The 17207-nt window shown below is 38.8% G+C and overlaps 1 protein-coding gene across 2 annotated transcripts in view; it reads left to right on the top strand.

The window, feature by feature from the left end:
• Window positions 1-12265, top strand: part of LOC105936911 (phosphatidylinositol 4,5-bisphosphate 3-kinase catalytic subunit alpha isoform) — a 35989-nt gene extending 23724 nt beyond the window's left edge. For both annotated transcript variants that reach the window (XM_036140847.1, XM_036140846.1), the window contains exons 14-26: window positions 2846-2970; window positions 3047-3128; window positions 4005-4169; window positions 4412-4515; window positions 4634-4805; window positions 5350-5456; window positions 5593-5714; window positions 6380-6458; window positions 6539-6709; window positions 6916-7033; window positions 7228-7379; window positions 11548-11710; window positions 11810-12265. In XM_036140847.1, coding sequence (XP_035996740.1) covers window positions 2846-2970; window positions 3047-3128; window positions 4005-4169; window positions 4412-4515; window positions 4634-4805; window positions 5350-5456; window positions 5593-5714; window positions 6380-6458; window positions 6539-6709; window positions 6916-7033; window positions 7228-7379; window positions 11548-11710; window positions 11810-11914 — 1665 coding nt within the window. In that variant the 3' untranslated portion in view covers window positions 11915-12265. The remainder of the gene's footprint in view (window positions 1-2845; window positions 2971-3046; window positions 3129-4004; window positions 4170-4411; window positions 4516-4633; window positions 4806-5349; window positions 5457-5592; window positions 5715-6379; window positions 6459-6538; window positions 6710-6915; window positions 7034-7227; window positions 7380-11547; window positions 11711-11809) is intronic.
• Window positions 12266-17207: the final 4942 nt, after the last annotated feature.

Below are 17207 nucleotides of genomic sequence, written 5' to 3'. Positions count from 1 at the left end.
CCAAACTACAGATATTCAGGTTGCTCCTACCAATAATCTAATTAACACTGAAATATATTTTTTTTTATTTCATGACCTTGTATCTTTATTTAGAATATCTACAATAGGGTGACGCAGATGCACTGAAAAAAAGGGAACTAAAAGTATGTAAAAATTTCTTGAAATTAGTGTATTTTTCCTTGATTTGAGGAGCTAAATAAAACTATTTGCTAATGTTTTGAGTGATTTTACCCCTAAAATACGATAATTAGACATCCTGCACTTGAAATAAGATGATGAAGATGAATTGTTCCCATTTTAAGTGCAAAAATCTTATCTTCCATTGGCAAATAGTCTTAGTTACCGGCTCTAATCAAGGAAAAATACACTGATTTCAAGAAAATTTTACTTACTTTTAGTTCCCTTTTTGCAGTGTGGATGGATGAATGAACTTTAAAACCTTCAGTTTGTTGCTTCCAACACTTGAATCATGGCTCAGAGGTGCCAGTTTGGGTTTCTCTCGTCAGTTATTCATGACGGTGTAGATGATGCTCAGTCTTATCAGATTTCTACGTGACGTGGGCCTTGAGAAGCGTGACTTGTGCTGTGTTGATGTGACACATTGAAGATCCTTTGCCATGGGAGAGGACGTGAATGATGTTAGGTGACATGGTCGATCTCAAGGAGAGTCTCTAACTCTGGTAGCAGGATAATTTAATGTGGTTTGAAATATTTTGGAACAGGATTTACACTTTCCATCGTTCATAATCCTGTTTATCAACATATATCTCTACCAATACGCAATGTTAATCAACTTTTAAAACTAGCTGTTTTTCTTTTTATTAAGGTGACATTCTTTTGGTTCAACAGATTTTCACATTTTTGATGAGTAAAATAAGACCCAATATCTCTTCAGTGCTTTTTTTTTCCAGTCGGGTTTTCAAACACACCACCGCACCGAGATGCCATTTGTAACTGTTTCAATTAACATGCATCTTAACAGCAACACATCTGTCTGTCTCTGTTGTGCTGGATTTCAGTGTAGCTTTGGACAAAGCTGAGCGAGGTTGGTTCAGATCTTACAAGACAGACTGGGATTACTTTGCCATTTGGCGGTTGTACGTCCGCGTATGCAAAAATCAAACATGGTGTTCCTCAAGGCTCTGTTCTCGGGTTTATTTTTATTCTGCATCTATAGTCTTCCCTGGTTCAGGTTATGAATTTGTACATCTTTTAATCATACGTATTTGATTGAGAATCAACTTTATATGTCCTTGTGGCCACATCACCATGGTCATTGAATTAGTAATATCGATGAGCAGGTGTGTCAGAACTTTCTCCACTTTAATGCAAAACGGGGAAGATTCAGAACAAAATTTTATGCCCACACAGTTAACGTACTAAATCAGCTCTGCTGCCTTCATAAAAACATTTCCTAAATAAACAAGGTACTAACTGGTTTGATGGTTGAATACATCTGAGTTTTTTGTATGGTGTGAACCATGCAGACCCCTTAGGCCAGGGGTGTCCAAACTTTTCGGTACATGGGCCGAAATTGTCAAGTCAAAGGAAATCAAGGGCCATAAAAGTAATAAGATTTTTATTAAACCAAATATATTTTTTTGTTTTACCTGCTGTACAAAATCTGATCATTTAAAATAAATAAGTTAGTCAGATTTTTTTGTAGCCAATGAATGTGTAGCCATTGTAGATCCAAAATAAAACTAAAAAGGATTTTACTAATTTGTCATATTAAAAGATGCAAATTATTTTTAATAATTTAAAACACAGTAATTAGCCAATTTTAATAATTGAATTCAAAGCAGATTGTAATACACCAAAGTAATGAGTAATTAAATATCATTGGATTGATGTCACTATGAAATTAAAGAGAATGTCAAAAGCGTGTTTATTAAAAGATGAATACTTTATATTGTACTTAGCATTTTCAATTGTAGGATTTAAACTTTCCTGTAATCATTTTGCTCTAATTAAAAACTAAAATCTTCCATCTGCATCAACCACCTGTGCTGGTGGACCAAATCTTTCTTGAAATGCAGTTTTTTTTGGGGGGGGGGGGGAGAGCACCCGAAATCATTACAGGGGCCACAAATGGCCCCCAGGCAGCACTTTGGACGTGCCTGCCTTAGGCCATCATTTAATTGGCTATACATTTACATTTTCATTATAAATATCTACATATTCTACCCCTGTGACTTTATTATCCTGTAAAGCACTTTAAATTAACTTGTGACTGAACTGTGCCAATAAATTACTTAGTAAAATATAGTCTAAAGCTTTAAAGGCTGCTATTTTCATATAAAAGCCAAACCGGTTCATTTTGATTTATAAATGATCGTCTCTGTTTTTGACAATGCATTGTACAAGTTATTATTTATTCTTTCTCATGCATGCCCTTAAATTTGCCTTTATAGGCTCCATCAGTCAGTTCATGAGAGACTTGATTTGGTGTGAATTTTCAGGGCATGTGCGCGGGTGTTACTCTCTCGTTCACCTTGCTACTTTCTTGAGTCTCCGCCAGAGAACACGGCCTAACTTTAATATTTATAACTTTTTACCCGAAAAGACATCACAGTGCTAAACTAAACCCCTGTGCAGTTGCAGATGCTTTTCCTCATAGTCGTGTACAACATTGGTGTCATTTCAACTTGTCGCCACAGGGGGGCAGACGTCTACAAAAATCCTGGAACTTAACTCTTTTAATGAATGAAGTTAATGTTAAGTTGCGTTTTCCTTCATCCTTTCTTCTTCATGTTGCGATTGTAAAAGCTGTTTTTCTCCGGTGTGGAGGTTTATTGAGGGTAATAACGAAGCGTTTCCGTGTGTGGCTTCTGTTCGGTTCCAGAGCGGTCGCGTGGCCAGAGATCACGCCCTGACGGAGAGCGACAGCGAACAGATGAGACAGCTGAGTAACCGGGACCCTCTGTCAGAAATCACCGAGCAGGAGAAAGACTTTCTCTGGAGAAACAGGTCAGCAAACGGTGTACACAGCGACCGCTCGGCGTGTCGGAGCATCCCCATGAGCTGCTTGTTCTTTCTCTGCCAGGCAGTATTGCATGAAAATGCCAGAGATCCTTCCTAAAATCCTGCTGGCTGTTAAGTGGAACTCCAGAGATGAAGTAGCACAGGTAATGCTCTGTTTATGTGGATTTTTGATTTGGAAAGTGAAGATTGAAGCCAGTTACCTTTATTTCCAGAAAATGTTATTTCATTTCAAATGCAAAACAAAGTTTTAAAGCCCTTCTATGTTAGCAGCTAATTTGTTTTCAATTCCTTAAACCCCATTAAAAAACAGAAGCTAAGATGACGATTTGTTTACTGCTGTGTTTTATCTTTTTTTTTTTTTTTTCTTTGTGTTTGTCTACATGTGCAAGTCTTAAAAACCTTTAAAAAACACAAACAGTTATTGGTGCATTTTAATTTATGGATGTATTTTTACACCTTTTCATTAGTTGATATAAATATGACTTAATTGTGCTAAAATAACTTCCTTTTTATTGGTTGTAAATAGGGCTGGACGATAATTCAATAACAATCAATTTTCTATCAATCGATAGATGTATATTGATGACAGAAAAAAGGGTCAATAAACAGTTCAATAGAATAACAGTTTTCCTTTTTGCATTCTAGCCATGTAGGTTAATATTACAGTCATTACATCCTCCCAACCAATCACAATGCAGACTCAGGAATCTAGCTCCGCCTCCTTCAGAGCTCAGAGAGCATATGTTCTTTTTAATTTTTAAAACAATTGCAGTTTTGGTAAAAAGTTGGTTGAATAAAGGGTTGAGGTTGAATTCAGTGTTTGTGTCTGGATCTAAAAATTGGTCGTTAAGCAACAGCATAAAATGCTCAGGGCTGCACTTAAAATATATGTTTTGAATCTGTTGATAATTATCAATATCGATCAATATGATTTATATTATATCGATGTGCTTTTTTTTCCCTATATCGTCCAGCCCTAGTTGTAAAACAAATTTTTTTATGTTTTGTATTCCTGCCAGACGTATTGCCTGTTGAAGGAGTTGCCGTCTCTCCTTCCAGAAGAGGCCATGGAGCTGCTGGACTTTAACTATCCAGACCCTTTGGTCAGACACTTTGCTGTACGCTGCCTTGACGAAAACCTCACCGACGATAAACTCTCCCAGTATCTTATCCAGCTTGTTCAGGTCGGCCTCTCGGTCAAGTATTGCATGCGTAAAGCCCATTAAAGTCGACTATTGGTTTATTTGTTTGAATATTTTACAACTGTTTTTCGTGAAATTTGCCTTCTCCCCATCTTTGTGTCTGTAAAATAGTTGTAAACACATGACAGTGTGCATAGACTGTGTTTTGTTCTCAAATTAAATGTGCTAAAAGCTCCAGAGTACTGAGAACAAATGACTGACAACCATGCTAATCTTTCTTTTAGGTATTAAAATATGAGCAGTATCTTGATAGTCCACTGGCTCGCTTCCTGCTCAAAAAGGCCCTGACCAATCAAAGGATAGGGCATTTTTTCTTCTGGCATCTCAAGTGAGTCACCTTTACTTCCTGCATTTTACAGAGTGATTAAAAACAGGTACTGCTTCTTTCTTCGTCTCGGTCTGACATCCCTGTGTGTGTGTGTGTATGTGTGTGTTTGTGATCTCAGGTCAGAAATGCACAATAAAACTGTGAGTCAGAGGTTTGGGCTCCTCCTGGAAGCTTACTGCCGGGCCTGTGGCATGTACCTGAAACACCTGAGCAGGCAGGTGGAAGCCATGGAGAAGCTCATCAACCTCACTGACATCCTCAAACAGGAAAAAAAAGACGAGACGCAAAAGGTAAGATACTAGTGGCACGTAGGAGCACTGCAAAAACAGAACCAAAAATAAGTAAAAATTTTCTTGAAATGAGTGTATTTGTCCTTGATTTGAGCAGGTAAATAAGATTGTCTGCCAACAGAAGGAGTACTGTTACCCTTAAAATAAGATAATTGGATATAATGCACTTGAAATAAGTTGATGGAGATGAGTTCTTCCTATTTTAAGTGCAAAAATCTTATTCCATTGGCAGATTATCTTATTTACCTGCTCAAATAAAGTACAAATAAACTCATTTCAAGAAAATTTTAACTTATTTTTAGTTTAGTTTTGTCTGTTTTTGCAGTGAGTCTTTTATACATCAAGAGTCTGGAGCATAAAATACAGATCATAAGGTTGATAATTATTTAAAGTGCAGATTTATGACTGCCTGAACTTTTTATTTATTTATTTATTTATTAAGAACCTTAAAAAAAGCAGTTTGGAGAAGTATGGATTTTTAATATCTAAAAAAAAAACGTGACACGTCTAAGTGCGTTTTCTTGTTTTTGTGTGTTTTGTGAAGGTCCAGATGAAGTTTCTCGTCGAGCAGATGAAGAGACCAGACTACATGGATGCTCTGCAGAACTTCACCTCCCCTCTCAACCCTGCACATCAGCTGGGAAATCTGAGGTGTGAAACGTTGGGCATAATGAAGTTTATGGGGTCTCTTAATTCTCTCAAAAATTACAACAAAAAAAAGTTGGTGAGGGGAAAAGATCGTCCACATTGCTAAATATCTGCAAATGTATTTTTGTTGTTTTCCCAGGTTGAACGAGTGCAGGATCATGTCATCAGCAAAGAGGCCACTGTGGCTCAACTGGGAGAATCCTGACATCATGTCCGAGACCCTGTTCCAGAATAACGAGATCATCTTCAAAAACGGAGATGGTAATAAATTACACGCATGAAACATTTTTAAACGAACAAGAACACAAATGGCTCGAATTGTGGTGTACTACTCTACAATATTCTTATGATGCAAGTAATTCCATGACTTATTTCTAAAGAAGGCTAGTATAGGTTTCTACAAATAAGTTTGTTCAACAAAATAGTTTTCGTATTACAAAGAGCACCTGCCACACACAGCCTATTTAAGGCGTTATTGTAGCTTTTACCACTTCTTATTTTCGTTATAACCTAGTTTTTCCCAGTAGTGTTTGGTCTATAATAATAATAATAATAATGAAGCCCTACTACTATAAAAAATGTCAGTAACTATTAAAAATGGGACAAAAATTACCAAAAAAATTTGAAAGTTCAACTCCAGGAAAGTCAGAAAGTTTGTATTTGTACAGGTTTAAGGAACCCTAATCGTAAGGGTGTTTGTACAGGAAGTAGTTATTTTGAAATCAAGATTTTGCAGACAAACATAGAGCTTGAGAAATTGTAGAAAGAACGTTTAATTGGACCCGTGTTGGTGTTGTGTTTATGTTGAAAGGATTTGTCCTGCTAGCTGAAGCAGCTCATTCTGCGCTATTGCATGATGACAAATGGCTGTAAGTCACTGTTCTGTCACGTTTTGTCCTCGTTGTAATTGTGTGCGTTTGCCGTAGATTTGCGGCAGGATATGCTGACGTTGCAGATAATCAAAATCATGGAGAACATTTGGCAGAATCAGGGTCTGGACCTACGGTAGAGTAACTCCTCGTGATTTAATTGCCTATTGTTTCAGCACTTTGGTCTCATCAGGTTTGCTCTGTGCGTCTCTCCAGGATGTTGCCCTATGGCTGTCTGTCGTTGGGGGACTGCGTGGGCCTAATAGAGGTGGTTCGAAACTCGCACACCATCATGCAGATTCAGTGTAAAGGAGGCCTGAAGGGAGCCTTGCAGTTCAACTCCAACACGCTGCATCAGTGGCTCAAGGACAAGAACAAAGGAGAGATGTGAGTTCTCCCCCAGCAATGAAGAAATAATCAACCGTCGGCCACTTTTCCTACAGAGTGGGAATGATTGTTTCGCGTCATTGACTCTTGTTTTGCTTAGATTTATTTGTCACATTCTTCTTTATTTAAGGTCTGTGTCAAGCAACCCAGAATGATTAGCATCTCTTCTAGTGGGCGTTTGAATTTTTTCTTTTGTGTTTTTGCAGGTATGACAACGCCGTGGATCTGTTTACAAGGTCGTGCGCTGGCTACTGTGTAGCTACCTTTATTCTGGGGATAGGAGACAGGCACAACAGCAACATTATGGTCAAAGAAAACGGACAGGTAGCTCTGATGTGCAAACACAGGCAACACATGTTTTAGGTGTTTTAGCATGTTTTGCTAAACACCGTGGACGTTGCAGATGACCTGCAGCTTGTTGTTCTCTGTAAATCGGATGTACAGATTAAGCTTTAGTGTATTTTCAGTAAAATGTCAGTAGGTGAGCTGACGCGTTGCCCTGTTGTGCTTTCCTTCAGTTGTTTCATATAGATTTTGGCCATTTCCTGGATCACAAGAAGAAGAAATTTGGCTACAAGAGGGAGAGAGTCCCGTTCGTGCTGACACAAGACTTCCTCATCGTTATCAGTAAGGGATCCCAGGAGTGCACAAAGACCAAAGAGTTCGAGAGGTACTACACAGTTGTTGTTGTTTTTTCACCATTTTTAATCCTGCATCCTATTTTGTTTGAGATTTGGATCTTAAAGATTAGCAATTGGAAAAACGTAATGGTTGCGGTGCCTTTAAAGTATCCATTCCTGTTGAAACTTTTAAAGGGGCCTGGTCACGTACTATAACTTTCTGAATTTCTACTCCAGTAGCTTACTATCATTGCATACAAAGGTTTACCGATTAAATTGTTGCACCCTGTTGACGTATTATATTTCTTCTTATTTCTTTTTTTTTTTTTACCGTTTAACACTTTGCTTTTGCTCTGTTTGTTTGTAACCAAAGTACTTTTCAATTTTATTTATATAGCGCCAAATCATGAAACATGTCATCTCAAGGCACTTTACAAAGTCAAGTTCAATCATATTATACAGATTGGGTCAGATTATACAGATTTTGTGTATAGTTACCATAACATTACCACATAAACGGAGGAACGATATAGCGCATACGTGCAATGGAGCCTACAGACATATTTATAACCTTGTAATAAATAGTATATGTTCATTCTTACCTGTGAAAGGTAATGGCAGTAGATTACAATCAATTTAATTCAGTTTTATGTATATAGCGCCAATTCGCAACACATCATCTCAAGGTTTTTACAAAGTCAAATCCAATCAGATCCTCCAGGTTGGTGAGAAAGTTTCCTCTCTAAGGAAACCCAGCAGGTTGCATCAAGTCTCTCCAAGCAGCATTCACTCCTCCTGAAAGAGCGTAGAGCCACAGTGGACAGTCGTCTGCATTGTTGATGGCATTGCAGCAATCCCTCATACTGAGCATGCATGAAGCGACAGTGGAGAGGAAAACTCCCCTTTAACAGGGAGGAGAACCTCCAGCAGAACCAAAACCAGGCTCAGTGTGAACGCTCATCTGCCTCGACCCACTGGGGCTTAGAGAAGACAGAGCAGAGACACAGAAAGCACAGAAGCTCACATTGACCCAGGAGTACTTTTTATGTTAGATGGTAATAGTGGATGATCTGCCTCCCCTGATGATGTCACAGCTAACAGAACGCCAGACCAGGTGTACCTTCTATGAAGAGAAAAAGAGAGAGAACAAAAAGTTAAAATATGAAATAACAACAAATAATGCAAATTGGAGAGCAGTAGGAGAACTCAGCAGAGTGAGAGAAATAGACCCTGATGTCCTCCAGCAGCCTAAGCCTATAGCAGCATAACTATAGAGGTAGATCAGAGTAACATGAGCCACTCTGACTAGAAGCTTTGTCAAAAAGGAAAGTTTTAAGATTAGTCTCAAAAGTAGACAGGGTGTCTGCCTCGCGGACCAAAACTGGGAGTTGGTTCCACAGGAGAGGAGCCTGATAGCTAAAGGATCTGCCTCCCATTCTACTTTTAGAGACTCTAGGAACCACCAGCAGACCTGCAGTCTGAGAGCGAAGTGCTCTGTTAGGAACATACGGGGTAATCAGAGCTCTGATATATGATGGAGCTTGATTATTAAGGGCTTTATACGTTAGAAGGAGAATTTTAAATTCTGTTCTTGATTTAACAGGAAGCCAATGAAGGGAAGCTAAAATTGGAGAAATATGATCTCTCTTGTTGATTTTCATCAGAACTTTTTCTGCAGCATTTTGGATCAGCTGAAGACTTTGAACTGCATTTTGTGGACTTCCTGATAGTAAAGAATTACAATAGTCCAGCCGTGAAGTAACAAATGCATGGACTAGTTTTCCAGCGTCACCCCTGGACAGAATATTTCTGATTTTGGCGATATTCCTGAGGTGAAAAAAAGGAAACCCTGGAAACCTGTTTAATATGGGATTTAGATCTGGGTTGTAATGTGAATTGGTCGGTACAAATCCATGCAACCAGAGACGCTGATGTGTGACTGTTCCTCCCTGCTGTTTTTAGACTTTATAGTCTCTGTTGATCACAACAGACTCAATAACCGTTTATAACATGCTAATGGTTGCACAGGTTCTGATCTGATCATGAGTTGTTTACACCGTCTCCCAGATACTAAGGCAAACTTACACACACCCAGTCTACTTTAAGATGCTGCTGTACTATCATGCGTATGGTATATTATCTCATATATTCTGTAAATAGGTAGTGATCTTTTTCTTCCACTGTCCATAGTTAACTTGAATATTTCATCTTTTTTTTTACCAGAGTACACCATATTGGCAATAATTGTGCAATATTTACTCTAGCGTTTATTTTTTACTTTTATTTTTGGCATTTCTGATAAAGTTCATCCGCTGTTGCTTTAGAACTAACTTTACATTAGATTAGCTTGTTGCTTCCCTACCATAAACTGTGCACAACTATGTCTTTGCCTTCTGATAGTACAGCGGCATTGTCGGGTGTTTATTTGTTTATGTATAGTTATCTTGCCTGGTGCAAAGTTTTTTTTTTTTTTTTTTTTTTTTTTTTTAATGCTCAAAAAGGAAAAAGTAAAAGGTATCAGGGAGAACACTGGTGTATATTTTATATGAAGATGATTATATGTTTTTATTCCCAAAATCATGTGGTAAAATGATGTGGTAGCAGGAACCTGTGAAGGAGAAAAATGAAATGATGGGTTTTCAACATGTTTTCACCAAAAGTGAGACTAGACTCCTTCTGTCTCCTACCACCTGCAGTGGGTCGAGGGAAACAGGGTTCTCACCAGGAGTTTAACAACGTAGCAGTAAATACAGGGGAAAATGCTTCAGTATTTATTAATTCGACCAGGCGGCAGAGCATTGGGTGACCTCAGACCAACAGAGCCCCGTCATCTGGCTGTCTGTCAAGCTAATAGCAGCTAACGTTAGCTTATGTTGTCCAGGAGGTTTCCTACTTCACTGTAGCAGATACAGGAGCTTTACTCGCCTTTTAAGATGTTGCGCTCAAACATCCACGTCGTGCTGTTAGCTTAGCATTTCAGCATTTCGTTTGTCTTGTCTGTCTGCCTGGGAAAGTTCCTCTTAACGTCGTTAAGAGGAACTTAAGAGGATTGCATGTTTTCTTTGGTTTTCTCCACATGTGGGCAGACTTTAAAACACCCATTAGCAGCTAATTATCTGGGTCAGATGTGCAGCTGCAGGCAGGAGAGGGGAGTGTCTGTACGCCGCTGCCACAAGTATTGCAACAATTTAAGCAGATGTGAACGGGTTGGAGGGGGAAACCCTGCAGAAAGGCAGCCCAGATGTCAGCAGAGCCGTTACAGTGGTTAAAAGTCAGAGTAACGGCCCAATTATTGCGTTTGACAACTGGCAGCATAAAGGGCCGTTACTTGGTACAATCCTATTATTTGTAACTATTTCCACAGCATCTCTACCAGAGATGCACCGATCCAGTTTTTTCCGATCCAGTCCAATACCGATACCTGGTCTGAGCATATCGGCCGATACGCGATACCACTGTTGAGACAATGGAATATATTCTGTATACTTTGCCATGTTTGTGGTGTTGAATTTACCAACCATATCACCCCCCTCACAACGTAAACATTGCAGATGCTGCGTGTTGCAGTCGGACGTGTTGGCGCATCAAGTTTTAAATGTTTCCGAATGGCAGAATTTGGTCAGCGCGGTGCTTGCTCCATGTTGGTCTGTGTTTGCTGTTGTGCGTGTGCTCTGCGTGACGGCATTGCAAACAGAATAGAAGTGACTAGATTGCCATACTATATTGCTGTCTGATATTAATGAAAAACGAAATGACTGGATCGGCGTCAACCTTCCGATATCCAAACCGGCTAATTAGTCAGTATCAGAGCCGATATCCAATCCGGGTATCGGATCGGTGCGTCTTTACTGAATTTAGGTCAGAACTTTGACTAGGCCATTCTAAAGCTGTGTTGCCCTGTGATGATGGATCTAAATCTATAATTTTCCTCCTGCTGGTTTACTTCGTGTTGGTCTGTTAAATGGGAAAATATGCTGGGGGTTTGTGTGATTGTGACAACCATAGATCCTTTGTTTGGTCCTTATTTCTTTATTTGGCAGCGTCATCAATCTAATTTGAAGGCATGTGTGCATCACAGAACATAACCTTCAAATCGGACCTGGGTTTAAAAGAACCGCCGTTGCCCCCATTTAGGATCTTATTTGTTTGAAACTTGCTTGCGGAGCATTTGTGCGTATAATCCCCTTAAAACAGCCATTGTTGTCGTTCGTACTCCAGGTTCCAGGAAATGTGCTACAAAGCGTACCTCGCCATCCGACAACACGCCAACCTCTTCATCAACCTCTTCTCCATGATGCTGGGCTCGGGAATGCCTGAGCTGCAGTCGTTTGACGACATCGCTTACATACGGAAGACGCTGGCGCTGGAGAAAACCGAGCAGGTGAGTCCGAACCTCTGTCCTTTCCGTTTATACTGCAGTGCAGCTTTCTTTACGCTTTTTTTTTTTTGTTGTTGTTGTTTGTTTCCTGTGTGAAAACAGGAGGCCTTGGACTACTTTATGAAACAGATGAACGATGCTCACCATGGAGGTTGGACCACCAAGATGGATTGGATTTTCCACACAATCAGACACCAACTAAACTAATCCCACCACCCAGAAGAGATGCATCAGTCTCAACAAGGACTATTTATTATTATTTACCAGAAGCAAAACTCTTCGGAAGGAATTTGATTTTCCCTTCGAGCAAAATTGATAAAACTTTGTGTAAGTTTCCATTTTTATTTATATTTGAAGCACTTTTTTTTTTCTTCCTTATTTTGTAAACGGGGCTCTGGGTTTTTACCATTTTCATTGGACTATTCTCTTTGTTTACCTTTTTCTTGGGTCTGCTGCTTTTGTCAGCGTGTCTGATTTTCCTCAGGACCCTCTGACGATGGTAACCTTGATGAGGCTTTATTTTTGTCTTCCCCAGAGTTTCAAGTTTAGAAAAAAAAACAAAAAAAAGGAAATCTCCTCCCTCGTTTTGCTGCTCTTTAAAGAAAGCTGCACTTTGCGATCACAGCTGAAGGGCACATGAAAAGATGTGTGCATTAAAAGCGCTCCCATGACGTCTTCCACCTTCCTCGTGTTCACAGACGACACGGCCTGCTGTTTTTTTTTTTTTTTTTTTCCGGTTGAACAACAGCAGAGATTGTTTTTTTTTTTTTTGTTTTTTTTTTTTTTTTTTTTTTTTTTTTTTTTTTGTTTTTTTTTTTTAATCTGCTCTTTCTCCCACGTCTTCATGTCGTGCTGTTCAGGGCAAAGATGCCTCTTCTTCTCCTTTGAAAGAAAAAGGAAGCACTTGGATCTGTAAAAACATGTGTACAGGTTTGACTTTTTAAATTAATTGATGTATTCTGTTTTATTTTTGTCGTTCGAAAGTCAAAAACCTAACTGAAGACACGTTTTTTTCTAAATATGTTTGGGACATTTTTTGGAGGTTTTGTGTTTGTGTCACTTGCAGCCTCTTTTTAGCACAAGTTGATCTGCAGGCGTTTTTCTTGATTTAGACATACTGCTGATGCCTTTTTTTTTATATATATATATATTTATACCTTGTCACTTTAAAGTTACCCTTCTAATTCGGCCTTTGCATGCACCCAGTTGGTTTTGCCTTGTTTGCAGCTGAGTTTGGAGCCATTTATTTATAGGAACAAACCTGCTGGAGGGAAGGTTTCAGTCTTTCGTTATACGTTCAATAGGAAGAGGAAAAAAAAAAAGCCACTGGCTCTTTGTGCACAAGCAGGGATGGGGGTTGTTACCTCATCCACTTCCCCCACACTGCTAAGTCCCAAAATACATGATCTAAGTAAACTGGTTTGAACTAACATGAGTGATAAAGCCAGAAAATAAGGCTATTTAGAGGAAATAGTCGATAGCTGTATATTATCTGTAACTCTGATGCAGCTTGACGTCGATTAGAGGGACGTTGACTCATGTAAAAGTTTGAGGCCTTACTCGTAAAAGCAATGCAAACACCGTTTCTTTTGCCAAGTATTATTAAAATAAACCCTTACTACATATTTCTCTTTACAAACTACACAATCTGTTTTTCCATCCTGGAAAAAAAAGGAAGCGTTTACCTTTCGTCGTAGTGAACCCACTGATCCGCCATTTGTTGAGCGTTGAACAACGTCTTTCTGATAACTTCTCGTTTACAAGTGTCTTCTGACTAGTTCAGTTTATTTTCATGTCTGAAATCGAACAAAATTGAAAAAAAAACAAACAAACAGAAAACTAAATAGGGGCACGAGGCAGATGAAGAGTGATGAAGTCTTGTTGGGAATACCTGACTCAGGACTCGATGCACAACACAGCGGCCAGAAACGTTTCCAGCTCCAATCTGAATTTGTCAAGTTAAGCTTTACATACCGATTCATTCAGTCATGATGGGGAAAGCCAGGAGAAGCGTTATGTTAGGGCATTAGTTTGGAGAGTTAAACCACTGGCACCCTATGGAGGGATTTATAAGGCCCTCTATACCGAGACCATTCTGCCTGTAATTCACAGCAAAGACTGCTTATGATTAAAAAACTATTTTGCAGCATCCAGTCTGCGTTGTTGTCCTGCTGTGCACAGCATTCCATTTCCTCAAGCAACTATCACTGGCAAAGGCTATGATAGGCAGTTGTGCTGTGATTGTGTTAGTCTCACTTTTCTCCACATAAGCAGTCTTTTATCTCTCGTGAGGGTTTCACTAGACTAATGCCGTCAGAACATTACTCTAAGGACACTGTCCATCACATCACTCAGTCTCCACCGCTGTCTAGATTTAGTTCTTCCACAACCACATTGTTTTGTCCTGAAAACAGAAAAAAGTCCCTTTTTTAGGCTAATGTGAAAAGAGGGGAAGTTAAAATACTGATGTACAATCAGATGGCAGCTGTAGTCAAAAACTTGTCTCTTTCAAATGCTAATTGTTGTGGGTAATGTTAGGAATGAATGTTTACTCATTTAACATGATTAGTGAAGATCTGAAAATATTTTATGCTTACAAAAAGGACACAGGTTTTTTTTATTTTTTATTTAATGCTCACAAAGGACAGCTGCAGTCTCTCTGGTCTGGCTGTTGACTCCCTGCTCGGTCCATCTGGTGAAACCGAGTCATTAGCAGTTTTGTGTCCTCCCCGATCAGCTTTGAGCAGCTCTTTCACTTAAACCCAATATCCCAGTTGTTTAATAATCTTAGGCCAAAACGTGTGGTGGGTGAGGAGAAACCCTGCATGGACTGGTGTTTACTGCGCCCTCTTCTTGTGTCACCAATAATGGACCGCACATTCGTTCGTCATATTCCCATCAGATCCATTTAGTCAGTAAAACAATCGGTTTTCTTTTTACACTAATAGAGAACAGACTATCAAACAATGCAGTAACAGGGGTTATACTATCATAAATTGATGTGCATGTCCCTTTTTGGGGCTGTGACTGAAGAGGTGTCAGAAAAAATGTTGTTCAATATCACTTATTCACTTTGAAAAAAAAACTTAGAAAGCTGCCTTAGGATCTGTTTCATACTTCCGAGAATTGGAGGTTTTCTGGCTCTAGAATATGATGCTATTTGGCCTTTAAAGTTCCTTTTTTGGTATTAAAAAACAGCTATGATTAGCTATGCAAGACTAATATTGATCCAAGCAAAGATACAACTATCAACTGCTACATAGATTTAAAGAACTTTGCTTCATATGTTAAAAAATTTAACAATCACATGTCATATTACATTTGAATGTTATTAAGGGATGCCATAAAAGGGATTTAGTTAAAAAGTAAATGTTTTTAATCTCAATATGTCTGATAGGATAAAAAGCTTGAAAAATACCTCATTGTTTTGGATACTTAAAAAAACCTGCAATATGTATTATTAAACATTTTACTTGACTACTATGAACATTATGATGCATTACGCTCCAGATAGAAGAGTGTTTTACATGATTGGGGAAATTAAAGGTAAATTATGTAGGTAAGCATATACAAGTAAATGAATACAGACCAGCAGTTGAATGAAAAGGCCAAAGGGGGAGGGGGAGGGGGGGGGGGGGGGGGGTCTGTTTTAATTTGGCACAACTATCATATTTGGGCAGCACTATTAGCCTGAATGTATTTTACAGCCTAAGTGGACCTTATGTTTATGTTTTTCTTTTGGTATGAGTGAATCCTGTGAAAGCTCGTACTGTAAACTACGTTAGAATAGCACCGCAAAATGGAAGAAAAGAAGAAAAATGTTGAAAAAACGCATTTGAAATATTCTTGCCTTTCTTGCTTGGGAGTTAGTCTGATATGCATGTTTCTCCCAGAGCAAAGCTGGTGTGTAAGGTGTAAAACATCTTGAGCAGCATTAAGTAATTTGTATTACCAGTTGTTTTTTTGTTATCGATTTTGGTAAATCTGTTGTTATCCCATATATCTGTTGCCATGTATCCTCCCTGTTTGCTCAGATGCATTAACCGTCGATCTGTGCAGGCTGCAGAGCGTCATTGGCTGGTTCCAATGGGGGAAAAAAACACTTCTTTAAGTGTCTCCACGTGTGCATGGGTCTGTGTGCAGGGACACCTGTAACAGTGGTGTCTTTTAAATGTCTAAAAAGAAAAGAGAAAACCTCCACTGGCAGGAAAGTTTTTATTTTATTTTGTTGGGGGGGTTTTTTTGTATAAGAAAAGAGTAATAAGGGAAACAAACTTTTTTTTTATATAAATCTAAACGTGTATTACTTGAAATTTGAATGAATTGGAAAACGTTGTTGGTTTGCAGCAGAGATTCTTTGTCTGTTTTAGTACTAATTATGAGGGTGAGTCTGTATTGTACTGTATGTAAGCACCGATGGCTGGCGCATTGTTTTTAATACTAGTCGTGAATGTTTTTCATGCTCTCAGTGGGAAAGACTCAAACACATCTTGATCTACTGAAGGACTAAAGTTGTGCTTGAGCCAAAACTTCAAGGGCGGTGACGTGACCTCTAAATATCTTGGAGACTCTAAACATTTATTATAAGATTCTTCAGAGCATGGTTGGTTAAACTCAAATGCAAGTTTTTGTTGTTTTTTTTTCCTGGAAGGCATCACCTTCATGTATTAATTGAAATCTCCACCGAACGGTCACATCAATCAGCATCTGAAACACACAGGAAGTCCAACGCCAATAAGTGCAATAACGGCGGCATAGTCCTGCCTTTGTATTGGCTTTCTGTTAAACTAAGTCTAATTTTAAACTTAGTTTAACAGAAACTTTTTAATTTTCCATTAGTGCTCTCCGTCTCCCGTCTGGTCGGACGGTTTCTCCAAGTACAATCCTCGCCTAATCTTTTTAAATGCACTGTTTCTACTGAGCCTCCGAACGAGCTGTAAACGGAGAAAAAAATATATATATATATCATGAAATGGATTAAGAATCTGTTTTAAAATTTACATGGTAAATTCTTTGGAATATCGACCAAAAAAAATAAATAAAGTTTCTCCGTACGCAGCTCTGTGAACTACACTTTAGTAACGTAGTAACGTACTGTGCTGCCAGACTCTAATGTGTAAACCATGAATGAATGTAAAATGTGCCAATGTGGTGTTTCTCCCAACATGAGATCAGTATTCCTTTCCCGCCTTGTATTTTGGACAAGCTGATGCCTTAAGTTTGCTCCCTGTCGGTTTTGGGACACATTTGCTTCCACTAAGCTGCGTCGCTGTTGTTGTTTTTAATTTATAAATGTCCATTTGTTCTGTTTTTTGCTCAACGTTCAGAGAGGTAAAGGTTGCACACGCTGCCTGACCGGTATCGTGTGGGCGTCCTGTGAAGATGTGTAAATAAATTTGTTAAACTTTCAACTCCACGATTGCTCCTCTTCTTTCAGCTAAATGTTTCATCTGCTGTATTTTAACGTTCCAGCTGCTAACTCTGGAGTTTGTTTTGCTGT

Source organism: Fundulus heteroclitus, chromosome 9 (assembly GCF_011125445.2).
Source record: "Fundulus heteroclitus isolate FHET01 chromosome 9, MU-UCD_Fhet_4.1, whole genome shotgun sequence".
Lineage (NCBI taxonomy): Eukaryota > Metazoa > Chordata > Actinopteri > Cyprinodontiformes > Fundulidae > Fundulus > Fundulus heteroclitus.
The sequence above is the reverse complement of the archived record's forward strand: the minus strand, read 5'-3'. Positions and strand labels throughout refer to the sequence as shown.